At 44.2% G+C, this 13,115-nt stretch overlaps 2 protein-coding genes across 8 annotated transcripts in view; one reads left to right on the forward strand and one right to left on the reverse strand.

The window, feature by feature from the left end:
* Mcm3ap (minichromosome maintenance complex component 3 associated protein) overlaps positions 1–12,921 on the reverse strand; it is a 62,467-nt gene extending 49,546 nt beyond the window's left edge. Inside the window, exons 1-9 of the mRNA XM_008840466.3 lie at positions 12,676–12,921; positions 10,728–12,044; positions 10,296–10,519; positions 6,969–7,047; positions 6,631–6,775; positions 4,138–4,328; positions 2,188–2,327; positions 735–932; positions 194–462 (exon numbers count right to left, since the gene is read on the reverse strand). Of these exons, the coding sequence (XP_008838688.1) occupies positions 194–462; positions 735–932; positions 2,188–2,327; positions 4,138–4,328; positions 6,631–6,775; positions 6,969–7,047; positions 10,296–10,519; positions 10,728–11,940 (2,459 nt within the window). The 5' untranslated portion in view covers positions 11,941–12,044; positions 12,676–12,921. The remainder of the gene's footprint in view (positions 1–193; positions 463–734; positions 933–2,187; positions 2,328–4,137; positions 4,329–6,630; positions 6,776–6,968; positions 7,048–10,295; positions 10,520–10,727; positions 12,045–12,675) is intronic.
* Positions 12,922–12,985: 64 nt separating this feature from the next.
* Positions 12,986–13,115, forward strand: part of Ybey (ybeY metalloendoribonuclease) — an 8,330-nt gene continuing 8,200 nt past the window's right edge. For 5 of the 7 annotated variants that reach the window (XR_001872609.2, XM_017799958.2, XM_017799961.2 and 2 more), the window contains exon 1: positions 12,990–13,047. The gene's annotated coding sequence lies outside the window, so the exon portion shown is untranslated. Of the gene's footprint in view, positions 13,048–13,115 lie in introns of all 7 variants that reach the window. The other 2 variants (XM_008840468.3, XM_029567092.1) reach the window with 2 other exon arrangements.

The following is a 13,115-nucleotide window of genomic DNA, read 5'->3' on the forward strand; positions in this document are numbered from 1 at the left end:
TCTTACCTCACTGAAATCATTCTCAAGAATGAACATGAGGGGATTATGCCAGACATGCTGGTCCCAGTGCATGCCCCCACTGATTTACTCCTGGCTTAGCTTGACAACTCCTACCACCCAGACCATGATCTTTTAATCTTAAAAGCTGGACTTTCTAGACATCACAGTCCCACTTCTGAATCTGAAAACTTACCTCAAAATGTCTCCTTTGTTGAGACTGAGCAGAACATTGTAGCCCTGGAACTCTGCTTCATTAGCACAGAAAACACCCTTATTCCTCAGGTCCTGGTACATTTCCTTCAGACTCTGTAGACATTTGGTCATGTTCTCATTGTTGATCTTGGCATCAAAGGAAGACATGGGCTCCTCACACATGAAGTGGGCACAATGGATGTGAAATCTGGTGCACTTCTCAATCAGGGATACCGTCAGGGGGTCACACAGGTGCTGCTGTGTGATGTCCTGGCCACAGGTGAGGGGGAAGATTACACATACACACATGCACTGATCACACACACACAAGCTAAACACTCATGTCCCATGCAGAGTCAACCATCAGAAAAACTATGCTTATCATTGAATTACATTTCAATCTGAAACCAACCCCATGAAATACAATCTAACAGTTTTGTAACTGCTTAAATAAAAGTATATGAGTAAAATGAAAAGAACTACCCATTTACTCTGGAAATACACATGCACTTCCTAGTCATTTGACTGAAGGCAGCTGATACCTTCCGGATGCCTCTTGTGCGGTTCCACACGAAGTCATACCAATCCCTCAAGCTGCCTTCCTTTTGGTCCATGATCTGGGTCACCAGGTAGTCCATGGTCCTGCTGAGGACTGCTGAAGGCCTGAGCTCATGTGGCAGGGGTTCTTCCTGATCAGCAGAAGACCGGCTATACTCCTTCACGGCTGCTGCATGATCCACCTGGGGACATGGAGCATGGACAAACTGCTTGTATAGCAGTTTCAGGACCTTAAAATGCAGGGGGAAATCACATATATACCCACACAAGATCAATGTTTAAGAATATAGGTTTTGGTTTTTTTTTTTTTTTTGTCTTTTTGAGACAGGGTCTCTCTGTAGCCCCAGCTGGCCTGGAACTCGCTTTGTAGACCAGACTGGCTTTGAACTCACAGACATCCGCCTGCCTCTGCCTCCCAAGTGCTGGGATTAAAGGCATGCGCCACCATGCCCAGCAAGAATATAGTTTTTAAATGAAATACTTTTGTTAACAGTGACAAATTTTAAGGACAATGTAAATTAAGAAACTTGACTTTGGTAAATGTAACAAGGCATCAAGAGAGTGTCACGAGCAGAAATGTAAGTGAAGACACATCTGTCCACCTCAAGGCACAAAGATGTGACAGTTGAAGGGCTTCAAGCACCTTAAAACATCTCAGCTGTGTTCAAATGTCAAGTCTATAGACCAGGAAAGAAATTGAGGGGGTAGTCAGGACCAGAAGGGGCATAAGAGTGGTGCTCTGTAGGCCAAGACCTGGTGGAGCAGGGGCCAGATCCCCACAAAAGGGCTGTAGCTCCACCTTCCACTTGCAGAAGGAAGCTGCAGGTACATGGACATGGGAAAAAGCAGAGATGTCTATAGGTCTGGGCCCTGGGTCCCCGAGTCAGGAGCTCTGGGTCTCTATGGTGATTCCTGCTGGTGGGCGGAGGACCCTGGATCAGGCAAAACCCCCAGTGAGGAAAAGACACCCTTAAGCAAAACTGAAAAGCAAAGTATGCAGATTTGGGGGAAAATCACTTGGAACATGCAATAACTAAAATTCAGGAAAGGTCATGTCCTCTGGTGAAGTTAATTTAAAGATTAGAATCTAGAAAACAAAAACAACCCTCCCGCCGAAACAAAATAATTAAAAATAATAATAATAGAGGTAAGAGATGGCTCAGCACAGGCTAAGGGCACTTGTCACCAAGTCTAATGACCTAAATTCAATACTAAGAACCCACATGGTGGAAGGAGAGAAATGGCTGCTGTTAAGTTGTCCTCTGACCTCTTTGCAGGACATGGGTGCACTTGCACACATGCAGGCAATACAACATAACACATAATAAATAAATAAATAAATAAATAAATAAATAAATAAATAAATAAATAAATAAATGTAAAACAAAATCAAACTTAAAAAAACAGCACAGCTTAGTGGCACTCATAGAGTTCTACCTGGTCAGTCCCGGGGACCACTTCAAACACACTCAGCTGACTCCGGGTCTCCCGCATATATCGCTCCTTCTCAGGACACATATCAGGGCATGTCCCAACAAATGCCCTCGCCTTGTCCAGATCAGTCCTCTTCACCCTAGCTAAATGACATTAAGTCAAAAGGTAAGAGTATATAAGTGAGTACCAAGAACTCACAAAAGTATAGTTTCATAGAAGGAAACATATATACACATATATAAAGGCACACACACATACACAAGACATGGTGGTGCATACCTGTAATACTAGCACTTAGGAGGCTGAGGAAGTAGGATCCCGAATTTGAGGCCAGCCTGGACTACATAGTGAGTTCCAGGCCAGCCTGGGTTACATGGTAAAAGCACATAAATTAAATTACATAAATACAAAAAAAAAAAAATTACAAAGAAATAGTTCTCAAACTTTGGGTCTCAGAGAAAATAACTTGTAGCCTATTCCACCAGGCAATAGGCACCTAGGCTCACAAAACCCCCTGGCCAAGGCTGCTCCTCTTCAATAGTCAATGACATTCACCTTCACAGATACATGCTCTGTAGTCTTTAATGAATCAAGACCTCAGTGGTAAAACAATTATGATGCAGAATATTTACTCAAAGGATAAATTTGTCAAATGCAAATATTTTAAATCTACCAGTATTCTAGAATTCTGTCTCAGTATTTGGAGTTACATAATGGGTGGGGGGGCAGTTGGCCGGGTGCCAACCTGAATAAGTATACCACTATTTTTACCCACAGAATTAAAGTTACAAGTATATTTTTAATTTTAATTTATTTTTATGTGTATGAGTGTTATGCCTGTATGTGTGTAAATACACCCATGTCATGCAGTGCCCATGGAATAAAGAAAAAGGTAGATCCCCTAGAACTGGAGTTACAGACAATTGTTAGCCACCATGTGGATGCTGAGATTTGAACCCAGGTCTTCTGCAAGAGCAGCCAGTGTTCTTAACCACTGAGCCATCTCTCCAGCCCACAAATACACCTTTTAAATGAAATGAAATCAAACAACTTCGTAACACATAAACACATTTTACTTTTATTCTGAAAAACTGTAATACTTAGCATAGAGACAGGGTCTCATTATGTAGCTCAGGCTGGCCTGGAAGTGACTATGTGGAACAGGTGTCCTGCCTCTGCCTCCAAAGTGCTGGAATTGCCTGTGTGTGTCACATGCCAATGATATATGGTGGCAGCTTTCAATACCATGCCAAGGAAGCTCTGTTGAGTATTACAAGTGTTCATAGCTTTTAAAGAAGGAAAACTGCCAGGTGTGTTAGACACAAGTAATCCCAGCATTCAGGAGGCTGAGAAAGGAGGGTTGCAAGCTCAAGGCTAGCTTGGGCTACAATGCGGTATCTGTATCATGCCTTTAATCCTAGCACTTGGGAGGCAGAGGCAGGTGGATCTCTGTGAGTTCAAGGTCAGCCTGGTCTCCATAGTGAATCCAGGTCAGCTGTGACTACAGAGAGACCCTGTCTCAAAAAAAACAAAAAAAAAAAAATTTTTTTTCATACAGCTGAAATTTAAGAATCGCAGAGAACATGGTTTTTCATTTTGGGTACTGCATATCTGTAACATTAATGAAACACTTTTTGAAGGTAATACATTTACACAGTTTAATATTCCAAAGGGAAAAGGAGCATCGCCCTCTCACTTCTGCCTTTCAGACACCTGTTCCCACTCTAATAATCAGTGTGAACAATTCTGCATCCTCCCGCCAAGACTTCATGCTTACATAAGCAAACGTATTTATCACACGTAAGCATATACACAGCTTATACCTCCAGACACACTGGTACCCAGTTACACAACATGGCACATCACAAGTCCCAAAACTCAACAGTACTGAGTCTCTGTGGCTCCCCAGAAACTAGCTCACACAACTCTGGAACCTGTCTCCATGCACCTTACCTTGTCGCATGATTCGGTCTCTCTGGTCGAGCAGTCGGTACTTCTCTTCAGATGTCTCAGCCACAGTCCCTATCAGGGTGCTTATAGATGACACACAGGACCCAAGGCCCTCAGAGCCCTCAGAACCCTCATCAAAAGGGTCTCCCTCAAACTGGTGGATCTTTAGAAGACTTGGCTTCTTCACTGGAGAGCTACAGAGAAAACAACACATTAAGGGCCCTTGTATCATTTTCAATTTTTTAATATTTCAAGATTTTTTGGTCCTCTAAAGCTAAGAAAGTACAGCACTGACATGAAAGAAGCCTTAATAAAGTTGGTGGTAAGAAAAGATTTTTTTTTTTTATTTGATGAAGCCGGGCATGGTGGCACACGCCTTTAGTCCCAGCACTCGGTAGGCAGAGGCAGGCGGATCTCTGAGTTTGAGGCCAGCCTGGTCTCCATGGTGAATCCAGGCCAGCTGCAGCTATAGGGAGACCCTGTCTCAAAAATACCCAGCCAACTGAAAACTCTGACCCAGGATGTCTTCAGCTAATAATATGAGGCTAGGCTGGGTAACATAGGAAGACCCCATGGAAGGGGAGGCAGTATTGATAAGAACAAAAGTGTTAGGTTTCCTGGGTTTTTAATAATTCTGAAATATTTCTTACTTTGAAAAAGGAACATGAGGGGCTGGAGATGCAACTCAGTTCCTAGAGTGCTTGCCTAACATGCATAAAGCCCTGGTTCAAGCCTTAGCACCTCATATATCAGGTGTGATGGTACATGCTGTAATCCCAGCAGGAGATGGAAGACAGGAAGCAGGAGATAAGGAGTTCAAGGTCATCTTCAGCTATAATAGTGAATTCAGGCCAGTCTAAATAAAAAAAAAAAAAAAAAAAAAAAGCCAGCAGACAGTTCAGCCTGATAAATTAAGTTTGATCTCCAGGAGCCACATGGTGGAAGGCCATTAAGAGCCTTTTTGCTTCTCTTGCAAAAGACCTGAGTTCAGTTCCCAGCACCAACATGCCAACATACAACCACTCCAGTTCCAGGAGATCCAATGCACTCTTCTGGCCTCCAAAAGCACTGCAGGCAAAATATTCACATGCAAAATAAAAAATACTTAAAATAATTTAACAGAAAAAAAGATGAACTCATTTAAACATCTAACATATTTGTAGACTTCTATCTCTAAGAAATTAAATTCATTCTGAAAAATACTGTAATACCAAAAGGAATTATTTTGCCTGCATGTATAATGCCCGCTTCACTTCAGTAGGAGATACTGAGGAGATGCAGGTTTTTAGTTTCCCATTTTTATTTTCTAACTGATTTCCAACATTCTCTGCAATTAAATGTCAGAAAGGACCATTTGGAAAGATGGAGAAACCAGGTGTGGGGGTGCATACCTTCAATTCCAGCACTCAGGAGACAGAGGCAGGAAGATCTTTGTGAGGTGGAGGCCAGCCTGGTCTACATAGCAAGTATCAGGCAAGCTGGGGCTACAGTGAAACCCTGTCTCAAAAAGATTCCCCCCCCCCCCAAAAAAAAAGAGCAAGCTAGCAACTAAGCTGTGGATTCCAAAACAACAAAGCAAGGAAAACAACACCTTGGCAAAAGGATGTGAAGGATTAAAATGAAGACCTGTCAAAGTGGGCCCAGTGTGGAAAACAGGATGGAAATCATGTGTTTCAGACCATCACCCAGGAGATGGGCCTCTGGGATAGTTCCCTAGACAAACAAAAAGGTCATGTGGACTGAGAAACCAAGCTTATACCATGTCCCAGTACACCACTTCCCAGAGACACTTTCTAAAGCAATGGCTTTAGTGAGATAGCTGGATCTACCTGAAGTCATACAGAAACTACTAGGAATGTGCAGTTTTTATAGCCAGTTAGATGTTTTGTTTCATTCTGTTGGTTTTTGAAAGAGTCTCAGGTAGCCCAGGCAGGCCATCCACTTCTGATCCTCCTGTATGTACCACTACAACTAGCTTCAGCTTGACATTTTAAGGAGTAGTTATCACATGTGCATTTACATGCCAAGGCTTTGGGACTGAGTGAGGTAGATCAGCAGGGACATGTATTTGGAAGATGGCGACCCACACAAGGCACTATACTCTATGCTTCCTATGGAGCATGCAGCCTTGTGCTGACAGAATCTTGTGCAAAGTGCCAGCCTCTTCCATCAGAATCCAGCCTTGGGATCTCTGAAGCTACAGCTAAAAGTACTAAGGCAGAAACAGCAGCTTTGTAAGAAAATGCACAGATGGAGACAAGTCCTGAACTAAATGAGGATTTCTCAGAAACCTACGTCTTGGGGAATGTGAGAATAAAAACAGTCATCCCTTCAGCTGGCAAGGTCAAGATGAGCTATCTCAGAACATTCCTACTGCTCTTGCTCACTGTGGGGAGGAGGGATTCAAAAGCAGCATTTCCTTGCCTCTACCCGATGGCTCTGCCCCTACTTCTCACTTCTCTTCTGGAACAAGGTCATTAAGAAGGCAAATCACACCTTTTGTTCAGGAGGCTGCCAGCTGCAGGCCTCACTATGGGCTTGCCAAGAGGGGAATGTTGAAAAGGAGCATCCTCGGAGCCTTGGCTGGCTTCACTATCACCGGGCTTCTTCTCCTTCAGGGAAAAGGGTTTCTTATTGGGACCTGGGGAAACAAGAGAAGAGAATTTACACTATCACAGGATTATAAAAGAACCCAAAGAAACAACTGTGAGACACAAGGATCCAGTTGGAGCTCACATCTCCACTGGCCTTGAGGAAAAGGACTCACACTCACAGGTCAAAGGACCGTGAATAAAGAATTAGACTATGGAAAGAAAAAATAATTAAAAACTCACTTATTTTCTTCTTGTGCCAAAAGATAGTCATGTCCTTATGCAAACCTTTCCCCTTCTTCCTAGCCAGGGCTGCAGATGCCTGAAAAACAGTCCACAACCACCAAACATGAGGGCACATGGAGACCAAAGAACATGAGGGTGAGCACTGAAGTGCTATAAGCATAACAGACTACTAAAAACAGAAAGAGTTCTGGTGAGATGGCTCAGTGGGTGAAGGCACTTTCTGCCTAGTCTGAAGACCTGAGTTCAATCTCCTAAACCCACATGGTAGAGAGACTCAACTTCTAAAGTTAGGTAGGCTCTGACCTCTACATACATGTACCATGGCACACACGTGTCCTTATCCCTCCCAAAATAAATAAATATTTAAAAAATAAGAAGGGGCTGGAAAAAAAGTACAGTGGTTAAGAGAACTTCTGTTCTTCCAGGAGGTTAAGTTTAGTTCCCAGCACCCACTTCAGGTAGTTCACAACCACCTTTAACTCCAGCTCCAGAGGATCCAATACCTTTTTCTGGTCTTCTTTGGCACTTGCACATACATGGCATACACTCACACAGACACATGTACACACACAAAAATAAAATTGTTAAGAAAAATATGCCAGACACAGTGGCACACAATTTTAATCCCAGTACTTGGAAGGCAGAAGCAGGTGGATCTGTGAGTTCAAGGCCAACCTGGCCTATATAGCAAGTTCCAGGCCAGCCAGCACTACCTAGTAAGACCCTGTCTCAAAAACAAAATTTAAAAATTAAAATAAAAACAAATAAAAGGAACCACTGCCCTCTACGCAACAGTGACACTGTCTCCAGCCCCATGCTCTGCCTACACCTGTGGAGTCACAGTCCTCATCTCTTACCTGTCTCATAAGCATGCACTTGCTCCTTTCCTTTAAATCAACAACTTTGTTTGTGACAGAACCCAGGAACTTGGCCCTTAGCATTTTGTGAGATGAATTCCACCAGCTGATTACATACACAGAAAACAGAAAGATGGCCAAATCATAAACACCAAAGGCAGCTGTAAAATGATACACATAAGATACCAATTCTTGAAGACTCACATAAAATCAACCCTGTGTATATATACTTATAAAAATACACAGAAAAATATGCACTGTGGTAGGTAATTCTAGCACTTGGGAGGTGGAGGTAGAACGATCAAGAGTTTAGACTTCAAGGTCATCTTTGGCAATATAACCAGTTTGAAGTCAGCCTGGACTACATAAGACTCTACCTCAAAAACATACAAAAATATAAAATACAATTTTTAAAAGTGAGAATCATGTGATATAGCAACTCCATGCCCTAGAATACCAACCCCCCCTAAATTTACAGCAGGCAAAACACTCATACACATAAATTTAAAAAAAAAAATTTTTTTTTTGGTCTTTTGAGACAGGGTCTCCCTATAGCCCCAGCTGTCCTAGAACTCACTATGTAGACCAGGCTGGCCTTGAACTCACAGAGATCCACCTATCCCTGCCTCCCCAGTGCTGGGATTAAAGGCGTGTGCCACCATGCCCGGCAAAAATTATTTTTTAATAAAAAAAAAAAATCTTTAAATAGAAAATGTGGTCCATATGCCATTGAAAGGAATGAAGTTCTGATACATGCTACAATGTAGATAACCATGCTATGTGAAATAATCATAAAAGGAAAACCTTGCCAGGCACAGTGACACATGCCTGTAGTCCCAGCACTTGGGAGGCAGAGGCAGGCGGATCTCTGAGTTCAAAGCCAGCCTGGTCTACATAGTGAGTTTTAGGCCAGCTCTGTTTCAAAAAGAGACACCCCCCCCCCAAAAAAAAAGAGAAAGCCTCTATGATTCCACATACATGAAATATCTAGACTAGGTAAATTCATGGTGATAGAAAAATCAGGGGATGGGGCTGGAGAGATGGCTCAGTGATTAAGAGCACTTGGCTGTTCTTGCAGAAGACCCAGGATTGAATCCCAATGCCCACATGGAGGCCTAACAGCCATCTGTTACTCCAGTTCCAGAGGATCCAATGCCCTCTTCTGTCCTCTGTGGTCACTGCACAACACAGGTGTACTTACATACATGCAGGCAATACACTCATACACAAAATAAAAGTAAATAATAAAAAGAAGAAAAATTAGGGGCTGGAGAGATGGTGCAGCAGTTAAGAGCACTGGCTGCTCTTACAGAGGAGCCAGGTTCGAGTCCCAGCACCCACATGGTGGCTCTGAACCATCCTTAATTCCAGTTCCAGGGGATCCGAGGCCTCCTTCTGACTTCCCCAGGCATTGCACGACATGGGCGCACTTACACACAAGCAGGCAAGAAGCTTAATTAGGAGGATCACGAGTTCAAGGCCTATACAATATATCAAGTTCTTAAAACCAACCTTAACTACTCATCAAGACCCTTTCTCAAAAGGAAGGGGTGGGGAGGAAAAGGAAAGGGTGAGAGGAAGGTAAGAGGTGGGAGGAAAGGGGAGAAGGGAGAGGGAGAGACACATCTACAGCAAGACCCAGGTTTCAAAAAAAAAAGAGATATGCATAAAAATACCCCAAAACCGAGATGAGATAACTAAGCAAATAAACATGGCATTTAACAACCCCACTCTGGTTCAGACTTTCTATTTATTTCAGAAAACACCAACAATTAGCTGGGTGCAAGAGAACATGCCTGTAGTCCTGAACTACTGGACAAGCTGAGGCAAAAGCATTGCTTGAGTTCAGAAATTCAAAGTGAAATCTGGGAAATACAGCAAGACTATCTCTGAAAGTGGTGGCACATGCCTACCATCACAGTACTTGGGATATGGAAGCAGAAGGGTAGAGTGAGCTAAATAATGAGACCCTCTCAGAAAAAAAAAAAAAAAAAAAAAAAAAAAAAAAAAAGCCAGAAAAAGTACGTACTGAGACCAGCGAGACAGCTCAGTGGGTAAAGGTACTTGCCACACAAGCCCAAGTTTAATCCCCAGAACCCACATAAAGGTGGAAGGAGAAAACTGACTCCACAGCTATCCTGTGATCACCAAGCATGTGCCCCTAACCCCACATCATACACATGCAGTAATATAAAGTGATAAAAACAGGGGGCTGGAGAGATGACTCAGTGGTTAAGAGCACTGGGTGGACACTTACATAGATGTAGGCAATACACACACACACACACACACACACACACACAATTTTTTTTTTTAAAAAGGGACAAAGTTCAAGACTCAGAACACAGCTCAATGGTGAAGTGCTTACCTGGCATGCTCAAGGCCCTAGGTTTGATTCCCAGCAGTAGGGGGGAAAAGTCATAAATTTCAAATCTAGGGTAACAAGAGGCAAGTTGGGAATACTCACGTGATCAAAAAAATGCACCACTGCAAGCTTTTTGTTGCGCCTGGTGAAGATCCGCTGTACTTTAGCAATTTTGCTAAAGTGTTTCTCCAAGATGGTTCTGTCATTGAGATAGTCAGGGATGTTCTTGCATTGGATTGCGGTCAATTCCAAAGGAGACCAGCCCCCAAGACTGTCTGTGCTTTCGCTTCGTTTACTTTGTCGCACAGGTCTTCCCCTTAGAGAATCTAGGAGTTCATAAAACAGACACACAAAACCAAAGGGGTCACCACTGTGTAAAAGCGAAGTAAATTTTCACGGCTGCGAGGCTTGCTCCAAGGCTCTATATTGGGATCTTAGTATTTTTTTTGGGGGGGGGGCTTAAAAATTTTAGGTACCAGGAAATATTCAAGAGTCTTGCAACAAGGCCATGTGTTGTTCACTTCTAGAACTCACCTTCTTTTTTATCTCTACCTTCTGTTTCTTCCTCTTTATTCACACCTGGAAGCCGGGAAGGTACCAGGGCAGACTGACTCCCTCCTAGGATGGCCATATGGTCACTTTCTCCAGACTCTACAAAGCCACTTTCCTTTTTGGAGTCCTTGCTACCCAGGCGGCCTACTTCTTTATTGCTTTTGAAGACATCCTGTATTGTCCGGCCGAACAAAGTACCTCCCCGGGGTCTATTCAGGCGGACTGGTCGTTTATCTGGAGGATGGTCGCTCCTGGACAGAGGGTCCGAGTCTTCTGCTGCTTCGTGGCCATGTCTCCTTGGAGAATGATCCTGGTCCTCTTTCCTTTTCAATCCTTTCATCAGGCTGGGAAGTGGCTCCACCTGGGAACTGACTTCTTCACAGCCTTGGAGAATACCTGTTTTGCCACCTGAGAAGGGCTCCCCCAAAGATCCAGATGATATGGGGAAAGTACTGAAGCTACTATTTGAACTTCCAAATACTGATTTAGTTCCTCTCTTCTCTTCCTCTACATTCTGGTTAGACAAAGCAGGAGTAAAAGCCGATGCTGAATTACTACTACTAACTGGTTTGGAAAAGATAAAATTTGAACTGGAAGCTGAACTACTTGTCACCTGAGGAAAAAAAGGGTTCAGACCTCCAGGTCCACTACTAACTGGATGCGAAAATGTGAAAAATCCGGAAGCAACTTGGCTCTGAGTTTTCTCTGGCTCGGACTCAGGCCCCAGTATTGGTCTGAACACTGCATTTTCCAGAGGTTTAAACTTGAACTCTGTCTTCCTAAAACCACAATGCGATACTTCTCCAGTTTCCGATCCAAAAGTAGAGCCACTTGGGAAAACCCCAACGCTAGTGGGTGATTTAAAACTAAATCCTGGGTTTCCAGGCACAGATGAACCTGAAGACCCAGAGGTAGCTACAAAAGGAGATGTGTGATCAAGACCAGAAAAAAGCCCAGCACTTGAAGTTTGGCTGAGTCCAAATGTTGGCACTGAGGAAGGATGACTTACTCCAGAGGGTGCTGCAAAGCTGGGTACCTGTGAAAATCCTGAGCTCTTCCCTGCTGTGCTGCTTTGCCCAAAAAGAGAAGGTTGGCCAAATCGAAAAGGTGACTTGGTCTGGAATGTTCCTGTGGTACTGGAAGACGCTGCAAAAGCACTGGGCTGCTGCGCACTGAAGGGGTTCAAGGGGTTCATTCTTGATCCAGTTATTTGAAGCAATAAATACAATGTGTACAAGACTAGCGCTCTTCTTTAACAGTCTGTTGCACCAAGGAGCTCCCCTTCATTGTCAGGATAAGCTGAAAGACAAAATTTCGTAACACTAGAGGACATTCGGCTGGAAGTCTTTTTTTAAAAAAAATCTTTTTGATGCAGGGTCTCCCTGTAGTACGGGCTGGCTAGGAACTCGCTATGTAGAGCAGGCTGGTCTTGAACTCACAATCCGCCTGCCTCTGCCTCCCGAGAGCAGGGATTAAAGGCGTGCACCACCACACCCAGCTGGGCTGGAGGGCTTAAATCACATACTCTACCTACAGTTGTTTAAAGGGAAACCATGCAAAGGGTCTAGCGCCCACATTTTCAGAAAGTCAAGAGGTTAGTCCTGTACTGGATACAGGAGTAGACTATTACACACAAATGTGATATAGATTTAAAGATTTTTTTTGAAGCACAGTCTCACTCAGCCCATACCGGCCTATATTGTCAAGCACGCGTCAGCCCCTCCAGGGCTGATTTACAGACGTCCCCACCATGCTTGGCTAATGCCTGAACCTTTAAGAATAAAACAAAAATGCAAACCATTTAACTAAATTGATAAATTCTTGAAAAATCTCGGTTTTCACCGGATTCTCGCAAGCTCCAATTAACACTTAAAATGTAACTGTTTCGGTTTCTACACCCTTTTCTTCCAGTAACTCGAACTCGAAATACCTTTCTCAAGCCTAGAAATGATTTTGCCCACGCTGGCGACGACCCTGCAACTCTGAGGGCCCACCGCGACCGGAGGAAGGCCGAGGGGTCGAGGCCAGGCCTTCAGCAGCTCGGGGAACACCCCGCGGTCCGCATGACCACCGAGACGCCCGCGCACTTCGCGCTCCTCCGCCGCCCGGAACCGCCACACCAGCACTCAGTACCAGGCGATGCAAACACCGGCCTCTGGGGCCCGCCCTTCGCTGAGCGCCGCGCACACGAAACTCGTCACACTTCCGGTCAGAGCATCGGGCTTCCGCTTTGTGTGGCGCGCAGTGGCGAAACTTCCGGCGGCTGGACCGCCCACTCCCAGACATCGCCGCCCGGGCTTCGGTAGGTGTGCGGCTGTTCCTCTGTGCGGGGTAGATGGTACTGGTCCCCCGACCCCACCCTTCGGCCCC

Source organism: Nannospalax galili, unplaced genomic scaffold, assembly GCF_000622305.1.
Source record: "Nannospalax galili isolate Female #2095 unplaced genomic scaffold, S.galili_v1.0 scaffold619, whole genome shotgun sequence".
Lineage (NCBI taxonomy): Eukaryota > Metazoa > Chordata > Mammalia > Rodentia > Spalacidae > Nannospalax > Nannospalax galili.